The sequence below is a fragment of the Ranitomeya imitator genome, chromosome 6 (genome assembly GCF_032444005.1).
Source record: "Ranitomeya imitator isolate aRanImi1 chromosome 6, aRanImi1.pri, whole genome shotgun sequence".
NCBI classification, from domain to species: domain Eukaryota; kingdom Metazoa; phylum Chordata; class Amphibia; order Anura; family Dendrobatidae; genus Ranitomeya; species Ranitomeya imitator.
The window spans coordinates 257,998,865-258,019,775 of record NC_091287.1 but is presented as its reverse complement, the minus strand read 5'-3'; the positions used below and the strand labels follow the sequence as shown (position 1 = coordinate 258,019,775).

General features: G+C 41.0%; 1 protein-coding gene across 2 annotated transcripts in view; it reads right to left on the bottom strand.

The window, feature by feature from the left end:
• Window positions 1-1,078: 1,078 nt before the first annotated feature.
• Window positions 1,079-20,911, bottom strand: part of RETREG1 (reticulophagy regulator 1) — a 157,974-nt gene continuing 138,141 nt past the window's right edge. For both annotated transcript variants that reach the window (XM_069730592.1, XM_069730593.1), the window contains 5 exons: window positions 13,126-13,210; window positions 10,690-10,827; window positions 9,658-9,725; window positions 8,849-8,975; window positions 1,079-7,265 (listed from right to left, as the gene is read on the bottom strand). In XM_069730592.1, the coding sequence (XP_069586693.1) occupies window positions 6,799-7,265; window positions 8,849-8,975; window positions 9,658-9,725; window positions 10,690-10,827; window positions 13,126-13,210 (885 nt within the window). In that variant the 3' untranslated portion in view covers window positions 1,079-6,798. The remainder of the gene's footprint in view (window positions 7,266-8,848; window positions 8,976-9,657; window positions 9,726-10,689; window positions 10,828-13,125; window positions 13,211-20,911) is intronic.

Sequence of the window (20,911 nt, the reverse complement as noted above, 5' to 3'; positions counted from 1 at the left end):
TGTATATTCTCACCGTGTTTGTTTAGGTTTCCTCCGGGTTCTCCAGTTTCCTCCCACACTCCAAAGACATACTGATAGGGAATTAAGATTGTTATCCCCAATGGGGACAAAGCCGAAAATGTGTGTGGAGCACTGTGTAATTAATGGCGTTATATAAGTAAAATAAATTAATAATCTCCTGCTGACGAAACAGTAATTTTCTTAAACTACTGCAAGTAGCCCAGTAAGGCTAGGTTCACACTTGCGTACCGGGGCTTTGCGGATGGCTGCCTACTTCCTCCATGATGCTCCGCCCACTTCTGCACTTCTTCCGTTTAGGTCCGCCTACTTCTGCATGCGTCCTGCGTACCTATCTTTAACATTGGGTACGCAGGACATGCAGATGTATGCAGATGTGTCATTTTGACATGCCCGCCGACCACATGGAAACGGAACTTGTTGCATCTGTGTGCGGTCGGCGGGCGCGTAAAAACATTACATCCGCATGTCCTGCGTAACCAATGTTAAAGTAGGTACGCAAGATGCATGCAGAAGTAGGCGGACCTAAACAAAAGAAGTGCGGGAGTGGGCGGAGCTTGATGGAGGAAGTACACAGCTGTCTGCAAAGCACCGTTACGCAAGTGTGAACCTAACCTAAGTGAGACATCACTGTAATCAGAGTCTTTCTCTCAATTTTACGATGCTCTCAGATTGCGTTTTTTTCCTTTTATTCCCGCAAGAGAAATTAATATGTTGCAGATTTTAAAAAAGCACATATTTATTTACATATATATATTATACAGCATAAAAAAAGAAACACATTGGGCATGAGATTTTTATTAATCCCATCCACTTTTCTGGAACAATAAGACATTGTGTTTTTTGAGCAGTGAAAACACTCAGTGTTGAAAAATGCACCACCAAAAACTCATTGTGGGATCTTAACCTAAAACTTTAGTATTTACCAGTGAATCCATTCTGTGTCAAGTACGGGTTGAATATCGTGCCCATCGCTGTTCCACTTTATGTGACTGTTTCTTTTTTCCAGGACAGCATGTTTTATATATATTGTGACTAATAGCTGAAATAAAGAGCTGTGTTTTAAATGTTTTAATATTTTATTTATTTCATTGTAAGTGTTAAGTTATCAATCACTGAATATGCTTGTGGTACATTGAGCAAACTAAATCAGTAAAATATCAAAGTGCATTGTTTATTTTCAGGTTACGAGCATCCTTTAGCAAATTATACAATAAATACACATGTAAAAAGAAATCAACATATAGCACACGTACACTAGCTCTAATGGTGCTTTATGGTAAAAAGAACTATACTGTATAGAAACTTTCTACAAACTACAAGAAATCATGGCAGAAAAGAGAAGGAAGTAGCTACTTTTTTTATTCAACAATAAAGTGCATTTTTGAAATCGCTGTTTTTTTTTCTTTGCCCAGAATCAGTTCATTGTGGGAATTTATGGTTTTGTATGAGGTTAGAGTGAACTTTACTCTGAAACGTGGATTTACTGTATTATCTTATTATTTTACTGTACTGCAGCCATGCACTTAAATGCTTTTACAATATGTCTCTTCTATATAATTTCTACTTTTTTGTTGCGATTGTTGAAAAGGTAGGAATTCTGAATAGTAGTCTACTATTGTATGGCCATAGTTACAACCTATAATCAAAATAAATGGTCGGCTGTCTCGGTAAGGCATTGTTACATATCCACTATCACATTCACTTTAGAGTATCACTTTTAATAGCAAGAATGGTGAGACATGCAATCATGGAAACTACAAGGGAGCGCTCATTATTAGTCAATAGAATCAGTGGATCACTATTTGAGTCCGTCATATAAGTCAGTATTAGGTGATGACTTCCGTTACAAATGGAAGCCAAACTGAGTGAACCAAACCCTAAGGTGCATTTATACCTACCGATTACTACGAACGAGCATTTCTAATAACTCTTGTTACCCAATAATTGGGTAATAAAAACATGCTGAGAATTACCCAAAGAATGAGCCAAGTGTTCCTCAGGTGAAATGATTTTTAAGTTTGCTTGGAAATCATTGTACTCAGCAACCCAAGTAAATAGGACATGTGCTGCCGAGAGCAATGACAGTCTACAGTTAGGTCCATATATATTTGGACAGAGACAACATTTTTCTAATTTTGGTTATAGACATTACCACATTGAATTTTAAACAAAACAATTCAGATGCAGTTGAAGTTCAGACTTTCAGCTTTCATTTGAGGGTATCCACATTAAAATTGGATGAAGGGTTTAGGAGTTTCAGCTCCTTAACATGTGCAACCCTGTTGGTAAAGGGACCAAAAGTAATTGGACAGATTAAATAATTTTAAATAAAATGTTCATTTCTAGTACTTGGTTGAAAACCCGTTGTTGGCAATGACTGCCTGAAGTCTTGAACTTATGGACATCACCAGACGCTGTGTTTCCTCCTTTTTGATGCTCTGCCAGGCCTTCACTGCGGTGGTTTTCAGTTGCTGTTTGTATGTGTGCCTTTCTGTCTGAAGTTTAGTCTTTAACAAGTGAAATGCATGCTCAATTGGGTTGAGATAAGGTGATTGACTTGGCTATTCAAGAATATTCCACTTCTTTGCTTTAATAAACTACTGGGTTGCTTTGGCTTTATGTTTTGGGTCATTGTCCATCTGTAGTATGAAACGACGACCAATCAGTTTGGCTGCATTTGGCTGGATAAGAGCACACAGTATGGCTCTGAATACCTCAGAATTGACTCGGCTGCTTCTGTCCTGTGTCACATCATCAATAAACACTAGTGACCCAGTGCCACTGGCAGCCTTGCATGCCCAAGCCATTACACTGCTTCCGCCGTGTTTTACAGATGATGTGGTATGCTTTGGATCATGAGATGTACCACGCCTTCACCATACTTTTCTCTTTCCATCTTTCTGGTAGAGGTTGATCTTGGTTTCATCTGTCCAAAGAATGTTCTTCCAGAACTGTGCTGGCTTTTTTAGATGTTTTTTAGCAAAGTCCAGTCTACCCTTTTTATTCTTGATGCTTATGAGTGGCTTGCACCATGCAGTGAACCTTCTGTATTTACTTTCATGCACTATTCTCTTTCTGGTAGATTTGGATATTGATACGCCTACCTCCTGGAGAGTGTTGTTCACTTGGCTGGCTGTAGTGAAGGGGTTTCTCTTCATCATGGAGATTATTCTGCGATCATCCACCACTGTTGTCTTCTGTGGGCGCCCAGGTCTTTTTGCATTGATGAGTTCACCAGTGCTTTCTTTCTTTCTCAGGATGTACCAAACTGTAGATTTTGCCACTCCTAATACTGTAGCAATTTCTCGGATGGGTTTTTTCTGTTTTCGCAGCTTAAGGATGGCTTGTTTCACCAGCAAGGAGAGCTCCTTTGACCGCATGTTTACTTCACAGCAAAACCTTCCAAATGCAAGCACCACACCTCAAATCATCTCCAGGCCTTTTATCTGTTTATTTGAGAATGACATAAGGAAGGGATTGCCCACACCGGTCCATGAAATAGCCTTGGAGTCAATTGTCCAATTATTTTTGGTCCCTTTAAAAACAGGGTGGCACATGTTAAGGAGATGAAACTCCTAAACCTTTCATCTAATTTTAATGTGGATACTCTCAAATGAAAAGTGAAAGTCTGAACTTCAACTGCATCTGAATTGTTTTGTTTAAAATTCATTTTGGTAATTTCTATAACCAAAATTAGAAAAATGTTGTCTCTGTCCAAATATATATGGACCTAACTGTATGCATTCAGAATGATCATATCCTATGATCATATCAAATCATTGTATGCATGTGGAAAGTGTCATCAGCCTGTCTAAACTGGCTATTGAACGGCTGTTGGTCAGCTTACATGTAGCCAATCCACGATCGCTTAATGCAGCAAGTTGCCAGTGTAAATGCACCCTTATAATGTAGCTTTATCTTCTAGTACAGAGTACAGTGTTCACGTTCCATGCTAAATATCAGGCTGCTGGCATTATGTCAAGCTCTATATTTTGACCCTTTTATTATGCAGAAAATGGTTCTAATAACCAGTATCACAAGAGCAACCTCATAGTACCCAACTTACTGAGGTAAATGGGTTGTATTGCAATCTGAAGCAATCAATGCAATCTGCATTGTGTCAAATTTCCAAAGTCACCACAAAAGGTTACCATACAGTCTCAGCACATTGTGATATCAGGAATTCTTGGCCTAAATCAGTGTTCCCCAACTCTGGTCCTCAAGAGCCACCAACAGGTCATGTTTTGAGGATTTCCTTAGTATTGCACAGGTCATTGAATGCTTGCTTGTCCAGGTGATGCAATTATCACCTGTGCAATACTAAGGAAATCCTCAAAACATGACCTGTTGGTAGCTCTTGAGGACCGGACTTGGGGAACACTGGCCTAAATGATAATACTAAGGGTCTTTATACACCTTAGATAACTTTGTTTCTTGACGCAGCCATACACATGAACGCTAAGCTCAACATTTATGTTTTAAATGGACAGAGAGGAGAAAGCCAATGTTAAAGAGGTTGTCCACTACAAGGACAGCTCTTTTTTGGTCTAACTGGCCCCAATAAAATAAAGAAGCTTATACTCCCCTCCCGTACCGGCGCTGTTCCAGCAGGGTCAACAGTTGTGGTCCCAGGGCCCTCATGTAGCCCGGCACCCAATCAGCGCTGGAGTCACTGTGTCCACCTTCGTACGACTTGAACATGAAGAAGAAGCCAAGACTGCACTGATTCCTGGCTTCCTCTTCATATTTAGTTTGTACGAAGGTGGAGACAGTGACGCCTGCGCTGATTGGGCGCCGTGCTTATGTGTCATAACAACTGCACGACAGCCCTGGGGAGGACGAGTGCCAACACCATTGGAATGGCGACATGAGGTGAGTATAGGCTTTTTTATTTTACTGGGGCCAAACATTTAGCTTAAAAAGGGGTTGTCCTACTGTCCTACTAGTTACATAGTTACATAGTTATTAAGGTTGAAGGAAGACTATATGTCCATCTAGTTCAACCCATAGCCTAACCTAACATGCCCTAACATGTTGATCCAGAGGAAGGCAAAAAAAACCCATGTGGCAAAGAGTAAGCTCCACATTGGGGAAAAAAATGGACAACCCTTTAAGGTAGTCTTACATCTCCTGAGAACGATAGGATCTGATGTTAGAAGTCAAATTTCTCAATCCTTATCTTTCCTGGGCATCCATTGTCGGGATGAGTTGGGAGGCCACTCATACACAGTAGATGTTCGGTCAGTCCTGCCAAAATCAGTAGCTTCCCCTGACTTCAATCTGATGTGAAAAGGTCCATTTACACTTCAAAAATATTGTGAACGAGCGTTCCCTAAAATAGGAATGCCTCTGTCCTGTTTTCTATTGCATAAATGCAATCAAGACAGTCTGGTATTTACCAGCAGAAAGAACTGGACTGACTCGAAGAAGTCTCCCAGTCTACATGTGATACTTACCACAGTCATCCTATATTTACTGAGATGAAGGAGATATTATGGAGCGATAATCCCAGTCTTCTACGATTAGTGCTATTTTATAGGTAAGGTAATTTTCCAAACTGAATCATTGCTTTCTGCATTTCCCAAAATAATTTTGACTTCTGAGATTAAAATGTGCTGATGAAAAAAACACCATAGCAAAAACAAACATTGTGATTCCTTTTAGTCTTCTATGTGATTGGATGATGTGATTTATAAGCTGGTCCGATAAATACCCCACGTGGAAAGAATCATATAACCTTTGTACTTATGATTGGACATTTTGCTCAGCATATGCAGTGCTACGATAAATGTATAAGGTAAGATGCTCATCTTCTCTAATGGACGGGCCTATCATCAGTTGTGTGAGATGCTGTTCAGGGGCCAACGATCTTCAACTATCTTGTCGCAGATTTTATTTATTGATGGCAGTCTATATTCTATGATAAATTATTCTAAAATCACCAAGAAACATGTACCTAAACTGAGAGGTGTAGCCCTGCCCAGATGACTGGATCGGAGCAGTTAGCAGGAGCAATTTCACGTCATTTTCCTCCTTTTCAGCGGTAATAGTCAACCATGTACAGCCCTGACATACGTTACATGGCATGTTGCCTTTAACTATATAAGTGTGTAATTTAATATGTTACAAAGCACTGTGCCCAGATTTTAATTTATTATATCTGTTTACTACTAACACACAGAATTCTTTAAATGATATCATAGTAATTTAGAGTATCTTACCGTAGATCTCATGAACTGTCTCCTTTATTAAAGTGCAGAAATAAGCAGATAAGTCCTATCTTTATGGCTGTTTAGGAAGCTTTGGCATTGGGAAGTAACCAGAGACATACATGTATATAATAAATTAGTTATTTGTCGCGTTGGCACCATTGTACTATTACCTTTTCTTGTTGGATGGACCTTACCACCCAGAAGAGAGTAAAATGATCTGTTTGTAAACCTTGTAGTGTACATGCGACCAGATACAGATACCTTAATGGCTGTCTCTCCCCTATAACATAAGAGCTATGGCTTACACTTGGCATGTATACATACACAACTCCATGCGACAAATTAGGATGTAATAAGGATACCGCCTGTAAAACAGCTAGGGTTTCTGCAATCGTCCATTTGGGCCTAAAGTGACAACACGTCCTATGGGGAGCAATACTTAAAGCTTCAGCGTTTACACTTCTAATTAATCTTGTTGCCTTTCTATGTTACTTGTTGTACGCTATTGATTTGTTCTGTGAGGTTTCTCACAATCTATAATGTAAGGAGTGGAAATTGTTAAATGTTAATGACCCCCAAGAAGACTGGAAAGAAATCCTGAGGATGGCTTCTTGCCCTCTGATTCTTGGCTCGATGAATGTCCCGCTTCATCGTCTATATCGTCCAGCTCTGACTGGTCCAAAAGTTCAAAGTCATCAGCTTCTTCTGCGCCGATATCCTCAGTGATGCTGGTAGCCGGGGGCTGTGGGCACAGCAAGGCAGACTGTAACTGGTCAGTTATGGCTGCTGTGATGGCCTCGCCAACCATACTAGTGACTAGGTTATGTGGCTGCTCGCTGCCCAGAAGGACAGACAGTGCTGCTGCAGAACACTTCTCATCACTCGATTTATGACTTTTGTCATGCTTTCTCTTTAGCGTTGAAGGTATGCCTATACTGGAGTCTTCGTCATTGGATCCTGAACCATTCTCTGGAGAGGGGAACTCAGTTAGGTCTCTAGAAAACACCTCCTCTTCACTTGGTCGGTCAAGATCTGATTAACAGAGCAAAATTTAAAGAAACGAATATATTATAAAGATGTGTGAGAAATAGGGAAATTATCATTCTTATTTATTAAGCACTTTCCCTCTTAGTGTCGTAAAAGAAGTACGGTATTTGGCTTTCTTTTGTCTATTTGTTTTATAGAACAGCTTTAGGTCTTATAAACTGGGTATCAGACATAAGAAAACCAAAACTAGATCTTTTGCAATATTTCTGTACATTGGTAGCAGCCATAAATTACACTGTCTCTCCCATTCATTTGTATGGGAAAGAGCTTGCAGTACTATTTAAAGTCACAACATGAAGTACAAAGATATACCAGTTCCTATTATATCAGATGATTGCTGAAACCTATTGATATGATCCCAATGACAACCATCAATATTAAAATCTCAGAAAGCCCCTGAAAGTGGCAGTTACTATGTCACATGGGTTATATGGGTTCTGAATAATTGTGCACATTTAGTCATCTTCTGACAGATTGTGAGACATAACAGAAGCCTTCAGTGGGTGGTTTTACTCCCCCAAGTATCATGTACCTTCATTTTTCGAGTTGGACATCTGTGACTCACTTAGGCAAGTGACACACTAGACTGCCCTGTACAAACCACCTTTTTAAAGAAAACTTTTCAAAATCAAACTAAGTAGCTCCTTCAATTGATGCTGCTCCGCTGATTCTAGAATAGTTTACATTTTTTCCTGCGACCCTCTGTTCCAAAGTTATGCCCTTTGAAAATACTGCTGCAAATTTTTCCTTCAATCAACTGGGCGTATACCACCGAACCTCTCAGTGGGCATTTTGTTTTTATCCTCTGCTGCTGGTCAATGAAATCAGAGCTAAACCGGCAGAGAAGTCCCGTAGTATCCGCACTGTTGGTTGAAAGGAAAATTTGCAAAATTACAACCAGGGGGCATAACTTTGAAAAGGAGGGGTGCAGTAAAAGAAGAAAAACTGTGCCAGAATCAGCGGAGCAGCGGCAATTGGACATAATCAGTTTATATATAAAAATCCAGTGAATGTTTCTCTTTACAGTGTATGGAAATGACTGTGTCTCGTGCCATATATATTTACACTGTAGTTTACATTCAGAAACCAAATGTATGGCCAGGTATGAGGCAGCTGTCATACACTACAGCTACATGAGTACCCCAAATTGCACAGCTTTTCAGCCCCTGGCTATAAAAAAATATTTACTCTAAGTGACCATAAGCAGAGATCTTGGAAAAACGGGGAAAGACACAATGGGGTATAAAAGTGGTGCAAAGGAAAAATGGAGTAGTTTGCCCCAAAGAAACTTCTCATTTTTCACACGCCCCGACTGGTTGACTTGATCAACTATTCCGCTTTGAATTTACACGGATTATTCTTTCACCAATTATTTTTTAGCTGTAATATAAGCAAATCCTAATCAGTCAATTTGGTATTTGTTAGATATGGCTGCCCTTATGAAATTGGGAAGATATCATTCATAGGAAGGGATGGTTCTGTAAGTGGCTTAGATGTTTCCTACTCTTTTCATACAACACTACTATTAGTAGCAATGGTTTCTATTTCTCTTATACATGTGCTCGTACCCTCTGATGTATCGGTCTGTGGCGTGTACCCTTCTGAGAGGTTGAATGTTCCGTTGTCTGTCCACGACAAGTCAGAGGGTTCTGTTCCAGAAACTGATAGTTCTTTAGCTACAGCTTCTGGACTGATCTACAAAGCAAGAATTATACATTAATGAGGATATATCATGGTATAATGTGATTCTAACTCCTTCACTATCCGCCGATTTTCCGTTTTTTCCTCCCCTTCTTCCAAGAGCCATAACTTTTTTATTTTTCTAGCCATATGAGGGCTTTCTTTTTGGGGGGACGAGTTGTACTTTTGAATGACACCATTCATTTTACCATATCATGTACTGAAAAACAGTAAAAAAAAAAAATTCCAAACCTCGGTTGGTAGGTCTCTGGGCTCTACATGCTATCCACATTGTGCCTGGAATTATGAACCGAATTTTCCATTAAAGTCGGAGTTTTATTCTTTCTACACTGGAGTACCTCTTTTTCTTCATCTCTGAATAGTTCTATGGTGTCTTTAGAAGCCTTGTGTGATTCCCTGCCCTACTCAGACCCAGTGCTAGCGAATGTTTTGGAAATTAAAAAATGGCTGAAAAGTTTGACCTTTAAATTTGATATCATATTTCATTGAATTTTCATATAGGCGTATGTATGTCTGGATACAAACATGGAATCTAAAACCTCACATAGGCCAGCACTTTTATTTCTGGATGTGTGCCTACGGACAGACCAGAAAATAAATGGCCACCCAATTGGAACGTAATGGTACGTCTGATCTTCCTTAACCTTCTTATGAATAATCAAGCTATATTGATTACCTGAGGGCACAATGCAGAGATCTCCAATTCACTGTCCTCTTCTGCGGTAATTGTTTCTTTCTCCTTTTCTGCAAAGAATAGAAATACATATTTAAAGGAAATCTGTCGCCAGGTTTTTACTACCCTATCTGATAGCAGCATGATGTAGGGATAGAGACACTGATTCCAGCAATGTATCACTGACCTGCTTGCTGTAGTTTTAACAAAATCACTGTTTTATGTGCTGCAGATCTAGCAGTTCTCCGAATACTGATCTCTGTATAACCCCGCCCCCACCACTGATTGACAGCTTTCTGTGTACACTGTGCATAGGCAGAAACCTGCCATCAGTGCTGTTGGCGGGATCATACAAAGCTCATTAATATGGAAGACTACATGGCAGCAAATTTACTAGTAGTCCTCGTGTTGATAAAAATGGTTTTATCAAAATTGCAGCAAGCAGCCCAGCAAGTGACTTAAAGCTGAAATCCAGGGTCTCTGCTTCTACATCATGATGCTCTCAGAATACGTGGTAAAAGCCAGGTGACAAATTACGGTACCTTTAAATAACTTCAATATTTTAAACTAATATTTGTGTCACTTCTAATTCCTTGATTTTCTGTTTTGTACATATACAATACTAGTGTCTAGATAACATATATATACGGGTGTTAGGCTGCATTCACAGGTCACGCTTTTTTTTCTCAAACAAGAAAATGGATGTTTTTGTTTCATCGTGCCGTATCATTTTTGTTCTACGTGTCAATTTTTATCATCTGTATGTCATCCATGTTTCTAGCTTAAAAATCAAAACTACTCAGTGAAAAATGGACGCAACATGGATGGCATAAGAACCGCATTTGGGCGCTATCCATTTTTCTTGATGACTCTGATGTGAAAATCGGATATAAAATAGACATGTTTTTCTTTTCAAAAAACTCTGCAGTGAAAGAAGCCGTAAGGTATTTAAGGTAAGGTCACCAGATATGTTTTGTGTAGTGTCCTGAGTGAGGGGTCCGGGACTAGTTGTTTTGGCACAAGCACTATACTTACCAGACTTGGCTTTCATCCACAGGCCGACAAATAACTGCAACCAGTAGTCCAGTTTCTGCAGAACTGGCCTCAACTTGCTGCCCACTTTCTGGCCTACTTCATTGCACTTTATTAATGGACACAAGAAGGCACACAATACTGTACAGAAAAAAACAGGAAACAAGATGTAAAATAAAGTTCTATTTAATCATTTCAAAATCCGTTTTGGAATTGGACATAAAAGCATCTAATTATAGGCATGAAGCGTCGTTACGGATTGCGTTTCACAGTATCGTTTGGTGCACAAGTTTATAAGACTTGGCCTTCTCTGCAGTATACACTGTGGTGCCTTCATGATTGTACATGCACCAATAGTACATAAAGGGAGCTGTCCAGTGTTTCATTCACACTTTTTTTTTTTTTTAAAGGAACTTCTTGAAAACTACATCCCAGCCGATGAGTAGCCGCAGTTCTCACACGGAGTAACCATGTCACGCAAGACCTGGGAGACCCGGTGAAGACATCACAGGAACGGTGATGGGGTGGTGAGTATCTGATATTTTTATTTTACGTTGTCTGAGCACTTGACAGCCCCTTTAATGGCCTTTTTTATTCTAGCCATTGTAATGTATCAGTTTTCTTTTGTAATCAGTTTAGTATCCAGATGAATACAGTAGATATGTTTTCATTCCGTGACTGTAAGAAGGGATCTTCTAGAGTATTTTTAAGTTCTCCCTTGAGCAGCTTAGAGCTATGCAGTCTCCTTACTCCCTGGTTTATGGCAGGGCGGGCTCTACTCCTTGAGTGACAGCTCTGGTGAATAGCAGAGCTGAAGTATTAGTAGAACTATAAAGCTCAGCGCAAGTTCTGCTATAACACATTCAGCTATCAGTGGTTTGTTCTGGAGTCTACACTGTTATCACTGCATTTACACAGAGATAACAAGGCAGTTTGAAGACGCATACAGCTCAGGATAGTGAGTCATGATTAGAAGACCTGCTTTGAAAGCTGCAGAGCTGATGATTTTGCAAAATATATAACAACAGCTCATCAGAAGCTGAGAGGGAGAAGGAGGGGGTGATCAGCTAATTACTGTCTCAAAATCAATGTGTTAGAAAGAGGTGTCTGGGATATTAAAAGATAGCCTTTCTCTTGGAATGTAACTACTGCGCTCAGTGGTCAAGGCAGGCACTAGTGGCCGAGCTCCATGGAAACCAGCTGGTCACTATGAAAAATAAAAGCTTTTACGGCAGATGACAGCAGATAGAAAAATACAAGCCTATTGCAAACGTGCATATTTTTATGCTGTCTAACTAAAAACAGCAATTTCATAACTTGAAAATACCTCTTTAATGGATTGTGGGAAATTTTTGCAATCTACACTAATGACGACTTTATTAAAGACTCCTGCCCTTTTTATGGTTAGAGCTTTTCGGTATTAAATTATGCATGACCACAGAATGCAACAAAAAAATCACATGAGCAAATTTCAATGAATCAGTTATAGTGGAAAACCACATTAGAATGGAAACAAGTCAAGTGATCTGAAAGATGTCAAGTGCTAGGGTCATTAGTGCTAGACTAGCTGTAGGCCAAAAACTGCCAACGTTGTGTTTTTTTTTTTTTGAGAATATACAGAGAATGTGTGAACAATAATAAATCCTGTGGATGGAAACAATGAAAATAGTCAGAGAAGGATGCCAAGAATCTTTGGGTCATCTCAAACCTCAGAATGGATTTTTGGACAGTAGGGCTACCGAAGCATTTTGGCTAAGTTCATCACTGCATTGCAGATAGTTACCATTTGGAAGAAGGACACTTTCAGCAGGACAATGTACCATGCCACAAGGGTCGTATAGTGATGGATTAGTTAAAGGAAAATGGCAGCGAGTGTTCCATGTTTCCCTGAGTTTCACAGTCCTCAGATTTGAATCCTAAGACCAGGTAGAACAGACTGTTCAGGACTAGACATGAGCGAATATTGTCGGCTCCCTCCTTATTCGGCTCGCTAATAGTGCTTACCGAATAGCTGCAGCGTGAACCTGGTACCTGGAGCGCACCCGATAATCAGCTGTTCAGCCCCGCAGCTGCATGTGTCGCGGCTGTGTGACAGTCACAACACACAGGTTCTCCATGCACGACGATATTTGCTCATGTCTATTCAGCACATGTATCTCCATCTAGTTTGCAACAATGGGAGCTATAGTGTCCACATGAGCCAATATTCCCAGAGAACAATTTAAACACTGAATTGCTGTGGTTCTGAAGCCCACAGGAGGTCTCACAAACTACTAGATGGGGGTCTCTAATAAAGTGGCCATTCAAGTTACATATAGTATGTCTGGATGTGTAAATATCAAATATTAATTAGTTATATTATTAAAAGACTAATAATATTAAATATTAAATGACATTGTCAAAATGATATGGCATTACATGCATGCTGTAGGTACTTACATATGAAATAGGAGAGGACAACTCCAGGAATGTAGCTTCCCAACAGAATAAAAAATGTGCATACACTGCAGACCAAAAGGCAAAACTGAAAAAAACATACAATCTGTTACAATCTTAAACAGAATTCTAGATATGAAAATTAGATTTATGGAACTTTCTGATGCTCAAAATGCAGACTACAAAAATAAAGTCCCTAGTCTGTCTTTTAATTGGCAATAAAATGTGAACACATCTAGAGAGTGGCCCACTATTAGGGCATGTGCACGCCTGGCAGAATTTTTGCCGATTTCCATAGACGTTTCAGCAGAAACAGAGACATCTGCAGCGGCAAATCTACATCAATTGGGCAAATACTGTTGCAGATTTGGTTGACAATAAAGTTTGCCACCGAGCATAGGGCAAAATAATAAAAATAAACCACTGCAGTCATGTCTTCAGGTGCTCCTATGGTTGTACCTCTTTTATTTTTAAGCTTTGCAAAGTGATTTTTTTTTTCAGTGGTTTTAGATTTTGATACAGAACCCAAAGTAATCTGCAGTAGAATCCACAATAATGGGGTTTATTGCAGCACCTCACCTTTCCATTGATCTCAATAGTGAAAACACACAAGCAATCTGCCACATTAAGTGATATGCTGCAGATCTTATTTATTTTATTTACTTTTCTAGCGCCATTAATTTTACAGCGCTTTTTAGAGACATCAGCATCACTCTCCCCATTGGGGCTCATAATCTAAATTCCCTATCAGCATGTCTTTGGAGTGCGGGAGGAATCCCATGGAGAACATACAAACTTCTTGCAGATGTTGTCCTTGGTGGGATTTGAGCCAAGGACCCCTGTGTTAACCACTGAGCCACCGCGCTGCCCAAAATATCAAAAATCCTCCAATCCAGGTAGCTTCTGCAACTAATTTGGTTGCAGTTTGTGAAGTAGAGTTGGTAAAATTGTATCCACTTTGCTGCTACTGTAATGAGACACAGATTTACCATCAGTTTCTGTTGAGGTAAATACCGTATGCGTTTTATGATATTTGCATGTCCTAACACTAAAATAATACCAAATGTTTTTATATTAGTGTTAGGACTCGCAGGTGTGAGGACCCTTGACATGGGTTGCAAGCATGCATATCTTGGCCAAAATATCAATCAATATCTCATATATTATGTCTTTTTCTTGCACTCCATTTTTCAGGGTGCAGCCAGCCCAGTACTGTTTGTCCTTGTAAACCAATGTTATTCTATGATTGTGTGTTAATCTGCGCTTTTTTTCCAGCTCGGATCGGATCACGATTGGACTGGAAAAAACTCGCAGCATGCTGTGATTGTAATCCGAAGTCAGGTCGCATCCAGCAATAGAAGTCAATGGGTGTGAGAAAAAAGAAAAATCGCACAGCACTCAGACCATGTACAGCGATCGCATTTGAAAAGCCGCAATTCATCTCCTGCGTACAGTAATATCACAGAGTGAAAGGTTAGACTTAGTGATGAGCGAGTGTACTCAGTACTCGGGTTTTCCGAGCATGCTCGGGTGGTCTCCGAGTATTTTGGGCGTGCTCGGAGATTATGTTTGAGTTGCCGCAGCTGCATGATTTGCAGCTGTTATACACCCTTAGGCCAGTCTCACACGTCCAGATAATTCCGGTACCGGAAAAATCGGTACCGGAATTATCTGTGTCCGTGTGCCGGTGCGTTTCTGTGGCACATCAGTGTGGCACACGTGCAGCACACGTGTGCCGCCCGTGTGCCCACTGGGTACCACACGCACCGTGCAGGAGACAGTGCTAAAGTTTAGCGTTGTTCCCTGCATCTGGTGCTGAAGCCGCGATTCATATCTTCCTGCAGCAGTGTTTGCTATAGAGAAGATATGAATAATGGTGTTTAAAATAAAGATCCATGACCCCAACCCCCTCCCACACCCTGTGCGCCCCCTTGCTGTTATTAAAATACTCACCTGGCTCCCTCGCTGGCTGGCGCTGCTTCCTGTCCTGGCCGCACCTTCTACTGTATGAGCGGTCACGTGGGGCCGCTCATTTACAGTAATGAATATGCGGCTCCACCCCTATGGGAGGTGACCTTTGCTCCTGACGAAGCCACGCTGTGGCGACACGCGTTGGGCTCCTTTTGCCCCCCATGACCGGTGCTATGTTTTTTTGAGTGCTGTTTCAGCTCTGGACAGGTTATAGTGCTATTTTTTGGCTCATTTTCTTTGGGTGTATACCTGTATGCCTCTTCATCCATCTATGACCACTACCCTTGGGCAGGTGTTATAGTGATACGCCTCTTATTTTTAGGCTTATAGGTATTACTTCGCCTATTTGTGGGGGTTGGGGTTTGGGTATCCTCCTTAGACCTCTTTATGGACGTGGAATTGTTTGCATTCTTGCATTTAGCACTTCATATTGATCTAGGGTCTTTGTAACATTCATGATACACCCATTTATATTTATACCTATATCAGCTGGTTCAGCTATTTGATATGGTTGCTTATTTCTATTTCATTATACCCGTATCTATACTATTGGCATTCATATATTTAGCCATGTTTTTCCTATATCTATGAATATTCAGTGGCATTTTGATATTGATTATGACAATTCTGTGAGTGTTATAGTTGTATTTTTTGTTTATTTTGTTATGGCCATAACAAATATATACCTTTAGGGCGTACTTAAATATATATAAAAAAAAAAAAAAATTTTTGCCTTGTCCTTTTTTGAGCAGCTGTGGATTTATATATATAAATTATTAAGTCTGTATAATGCACTCTGTATATTATCTAGATGGTGTATTTATACATATCTATTTCAGCATTAACCTTTTTTCCGGTTTTGGGGGTATTCCCCTTTTGGGGATGTACTGTTACTGTTTTTAATTATGTTTTTAATCATGTGTTGTGTCTCTGTTTGACCATAATAAAAATTGACTACTTGTTCGTATTAGGATTATTGTTGTCCTTTTTTGGTGATCCCCGGTTTTGTGTATGTCTTCTTTTTCTTGTTCCTTTTTGCATCATTCTTGTTGGACATACCCTGGGGTTGATCCCAGTTTGGTATAATTATGATGGTGCCCTCCACCCCTCCTGCTTTGTGCCTATGGGAGGTGGAGCCGCATATTCATGATTGTAATGGGCGGCCCCACGTGACCGCTCATACAGTAGAAGGTGCGGCCAGGACAGGAAGCAGCGCCAGCCAGCGAGGGAGCCAGGTGAGTATTTTAATAACAGCGGGGGGGCGCACAGGGGGTGGGAGGGGGTTGGGGTCATGGATCTTTATTTTAAACACTATTATTCATATCTTCTCTACAGCAAACGCTGCTGCAGGGAAGATATGAATCGCGGCTTCAGCACCAGTGGGGGGGGACAGCGCTTACAGTAGCGCTGTCTCCTGCACGGCACACGGACTGCACACGGACAACGTCCGTGTGCGGTACGTGTTTTACACGGACCCATTGACTTTAATGGGTCCGTGTAATCCGTACGCTGCCACGAACACTGACATGTCTCCGTGTTTGGCACACGGAGACACGGTCCGCAAAAAATCAATGACATCTGCACAGATGCATTGATTTCACTGTGTCTACGTGTGTCAGTGGCTCCGGTACGTGAGGAAACTGTCACCTCACGTACCGGAGCCACTGACGTGTGAAACCGGCCTTAATACATGTGAGGGTTGACTGTTTGTTAGGTAATCCCCACATGTATTCAGTCTGTCTAGCAGCCGCAAATCATGCAGAGGCGGCGACTCAAACATAATCTCCGAGCTAGCCCAAAATATTTGGAGACCACCCGAGCATGCTCGGAAAAACCTGAGTACCGAGTACACTCGCTCATCACTAGTTAGAATAGAATGAATAGACATATACACATAGAAAACATAGATATGTAGATGTCAGTGACACACATATATATATATATATATATTTATATTACATAGATAGATAGCTAGACATACACATGTCATACGGATACATGGGTGGGAGAAAATCGCATCATCACATTGCAAACACATTACACATGGATGACCATTCAGAGAACACATGTGCGACTCTCGGCAGGGAGGCTAGGAACGATTTTCCATACATTTAGTGTGACCTGGCCTTAGGCTAAGTTCACGCCGAAGAGCTTTTGTTGCATTTTTTATTTTTCTCCACACAAATGCAGCATCTGACAGTTCCAGCAAAATGGATGTAATTTATTGAGATCTCCTGACCACTGTGAATTTTTTTTTACTCCGTGTAAACTGACTTGTGGTGTGTGTTTGTAATCCTTATTACTTTTTCTTACTGTAAATATGAGTGAAAACACATGTAATCCCAACATGATTATCGACAAAGTTTTATCGAAGTGGAGTAACATAAAGTATCCAAAACACAGCAGTTTTATTTACAACATGACATACCAAAACAGAAACAACAAACACTCATCGTGGGAACTTGGCCTGAGCGTTCCCTTCTACTTGACTACGTTTATACCGTACTTCGCTATGCCATGTGGGATGGATACACTGCAGATTCTTTGGTAGAAGAAGAGCCACAAAAAGAGGAATATAAAATCCTCCAAACATTCAAGAATTATCTAAAAAAAGGGCAACAGTGTTTACCTGCCCAGGTCTCAGAACTATTGCACACACAGGATGCAGGAAACCCATGTAACAAAAATGGCGGCAACACAGGTGCAACATACTGATGAGACAATCGCTCACAACCGACCAATTCATGGAGGGGGTGATTGCTTAGGCCGGGGTCACACTGGCGACTAAAACGGACGAGTGCAATGCAATAAAAAAAAAAAAAAAAAAAAAAAAAAAAAATCGCATTGCACTCGGACCAATGTTAAACTATGGGGCAGCTCCCAGCAGCCAATTTTTTGTCGGCCGTTTTCCTCGGTCCGAGACAATCGCAGCATGCTGCGATTGTCACGGACACTCGGCCGACTCTCGGCTCACTCGCACCCATATAAGCTATGGGTGCGAGTGAGACAACACACATCACTCGGATATCATCGTTAAACGCTGACCCCGGCAATGGAGGAGAAGGAGAAATTAGTTTCTCCGCCTCCTCTGCAGCTGTGCTCCGATCCGCTCTCTGCGAGAGGCTCGGAGCACAAATGCAGGACACTCGGCTCCTGCTCGCAGCAGAGCAGGAGCTGAGGGTCATTAGCATATAACATTAGCATATATCTTGCATCGGATGCAATACGCTAGTGTGACCCCGGCCTTAGGCTGGAGTCACACTAGCGATTTTAAAATCGGTCTGATTTTGTTCCTTAAAAGTCAGACGAGTGTATTATTAGTATTATTCAGAATTTTAATGATTATTATTTTTATTAACTTCATTTTAAGTTAATTTACCACCTGCGTAAGCACTATTGAATGTTGTCATTATTTACTTTAGTTTAATCACCAGCAGCGTTAATTAGATAACAATGAGCCTGGCGAGAGTTAGCTGGCTGGAAACAGCTAGTCTACTATATAATTGTCTAAGGGTCACTTCTGTCTTTCTGTCTGTCCTTCTGTCTTTCCTTCTTTCTGTCACGGATATTCATTGGTTGCGGCCTCTGTCTGTCATGGAAATCCAAGTCGCTGATTGGTCGTGGCAAAACACCCACGACCATTGCCACGACCAATCAGCGACGGGCGCAGTCCTGCGGCAACATGGCCGCTCCTTCCTCCCCGCAGTCAGTGCCCGCTCCATACTCCCCTCCAGTCAGCGCTCACACAGGGTTAATGGCAGCGCTAATGGACCGCGTTATGCCGCAGTGTAACACACTCCATTAACGCTGCTATTAACCCTGTGTGAGCAACTTTTTTACTATTGAGGCTGCCTATGCAGCCTCAATAGTAAAAAGATCTAATGTTAAAAATAATAATAAAAAATCATCATATACTCACATTCCGGCGCCTTTCCTGCTCCTCGTGACGCTCCGGTGACCGCTCCATGCAAGCGGCAGGTTCCGGTGGCAAAGATGGTATGCGACAAGGACCTGCCATGACGTCATGGTCATGTGACCACGATGTCATCACAGGTCCTGCGAGAAAGACCTGACTGAGCAATATACTACATGGCTGGGCAATATACTACGTGGCTGGGCAATATACTACGTGACTGGGCAATATACTACGTGGCTGGGCAATATACTACGTAGCTGGGCAATATACTACGTGGCTGGGCAATATACTACGTGGCTGGGCAATATACTACGTGGCTGGGCAATATACTATGTGGACATGCATATTCTAGAATAACCGATGCGTTAGAATCGGGCCACCATCTAGTAGAGCATAATTTTTCAAACCGCTATGGACTATTGCCCACAAGGCCAATGGGCCCTAATTAAAAAGTGTGTCAACCACTGGATATTAGGCCGGCCTTACACTAGCCAGTTTTACGGACGTATGAGAGGTGCAGAAAATACGGATTGCATACGGTACAATGCTTCTCTATGCCCCAGCTCCTATCAGCCGTATTTTACTGATCCGTATTATACGGTGTTCTAGGGCCGTAGAAAAACGCAGCATGCTGCGTTTGTCACCGTATTGCGCAAAAAATACGCCAATGAAAGTCTATGGGGGCCAGAAAAATATGGATTACACACGGACCAACAGTGTGACTTGTGAGAAATACGCAGCGGTGTTCTAGCGAAAAGCCGGCAATTCAGTGCGGTGTACAGTAAAATCACACTGACAGGTTAGAATAGAATAGCTAAAATAAATGTCTACACATAGTATAGGGATATATATATATATATATATATATATATATATATATATATATCTATCTATCAGTGAGACACATATATGTATATATATTAAGATTTCATACAGCGCTAGATAGCTTAAAAGCCGGTAATTCAATTGCTGGCTTTTCCTATCTCCTTTTCAAACCCGACAGGATATGAGACATGGTTTACATACAGTAAACCATCTCATATCCCTTTTTTTTTGCATATTCCACACTACTTAGGTTAGTAGTGTGTATGTGCAAAATTTGGGCGCTCTAGCTATTAAATTTAAGAGTTAAATCGCGGAAAAAATTGGCGTGGGCTCCCTCGCAATTTTCTCCGCCAGAATGGTAAAGCCAGTGACTGAGGGCAGATATTAATAGCCTGGAGAGGGTCCACGGTTATTGGCTCCCCCTGGCTAAAAACATCTGCCCCCAGCCACCCCAGAAAAGGCACATCTGGAAGATGCGCCTATTCTGGCACTTGGCTACTCTCTTCCCATTCCTGTGTAGAGGTGGGATATGGGGTAATGAAGGGTTAATGTCACCTTGCTATTGGAAGGTGACATTAAGCCAGATTAATAATGGAGAGACGTCGATTATGACACCTATCCATTATTAATCCAATAGTATTAAATGGTTAAAACACACACACACACATTATTACAAAGTCTATTAATGAAATAAATACACAGGTTTCTGTAATATTTTATTATACTGGTAATCCACCTGAAGACACTCGTTCTGTAAAAAAGGTAAAATAAAAAAACAACAATATCCCACACCTTCCATCGTTCTGTCACGTCCAACGATGTAAATCCATCTGAAGGGGTTAACTAATTTTACAAGCAGAAGCCTGCTAATGCAGCTGTTCTCCTGCCTGTAAAACCCCAGGGAATGAATGGAATGTAGGTCAATGACCTGTAGTTACCTTCAGTCGCGGTGACGCGCCCTCTGCTGGATGTCCTCATATGAACTCGAGCCTGGGAACTTTTCAGAATATTTTCCCACGCTCGGTATGAGCACACCAAATGTGGCAAAGTTTTAGTGCAGCCTCAAGTTATGCCAAA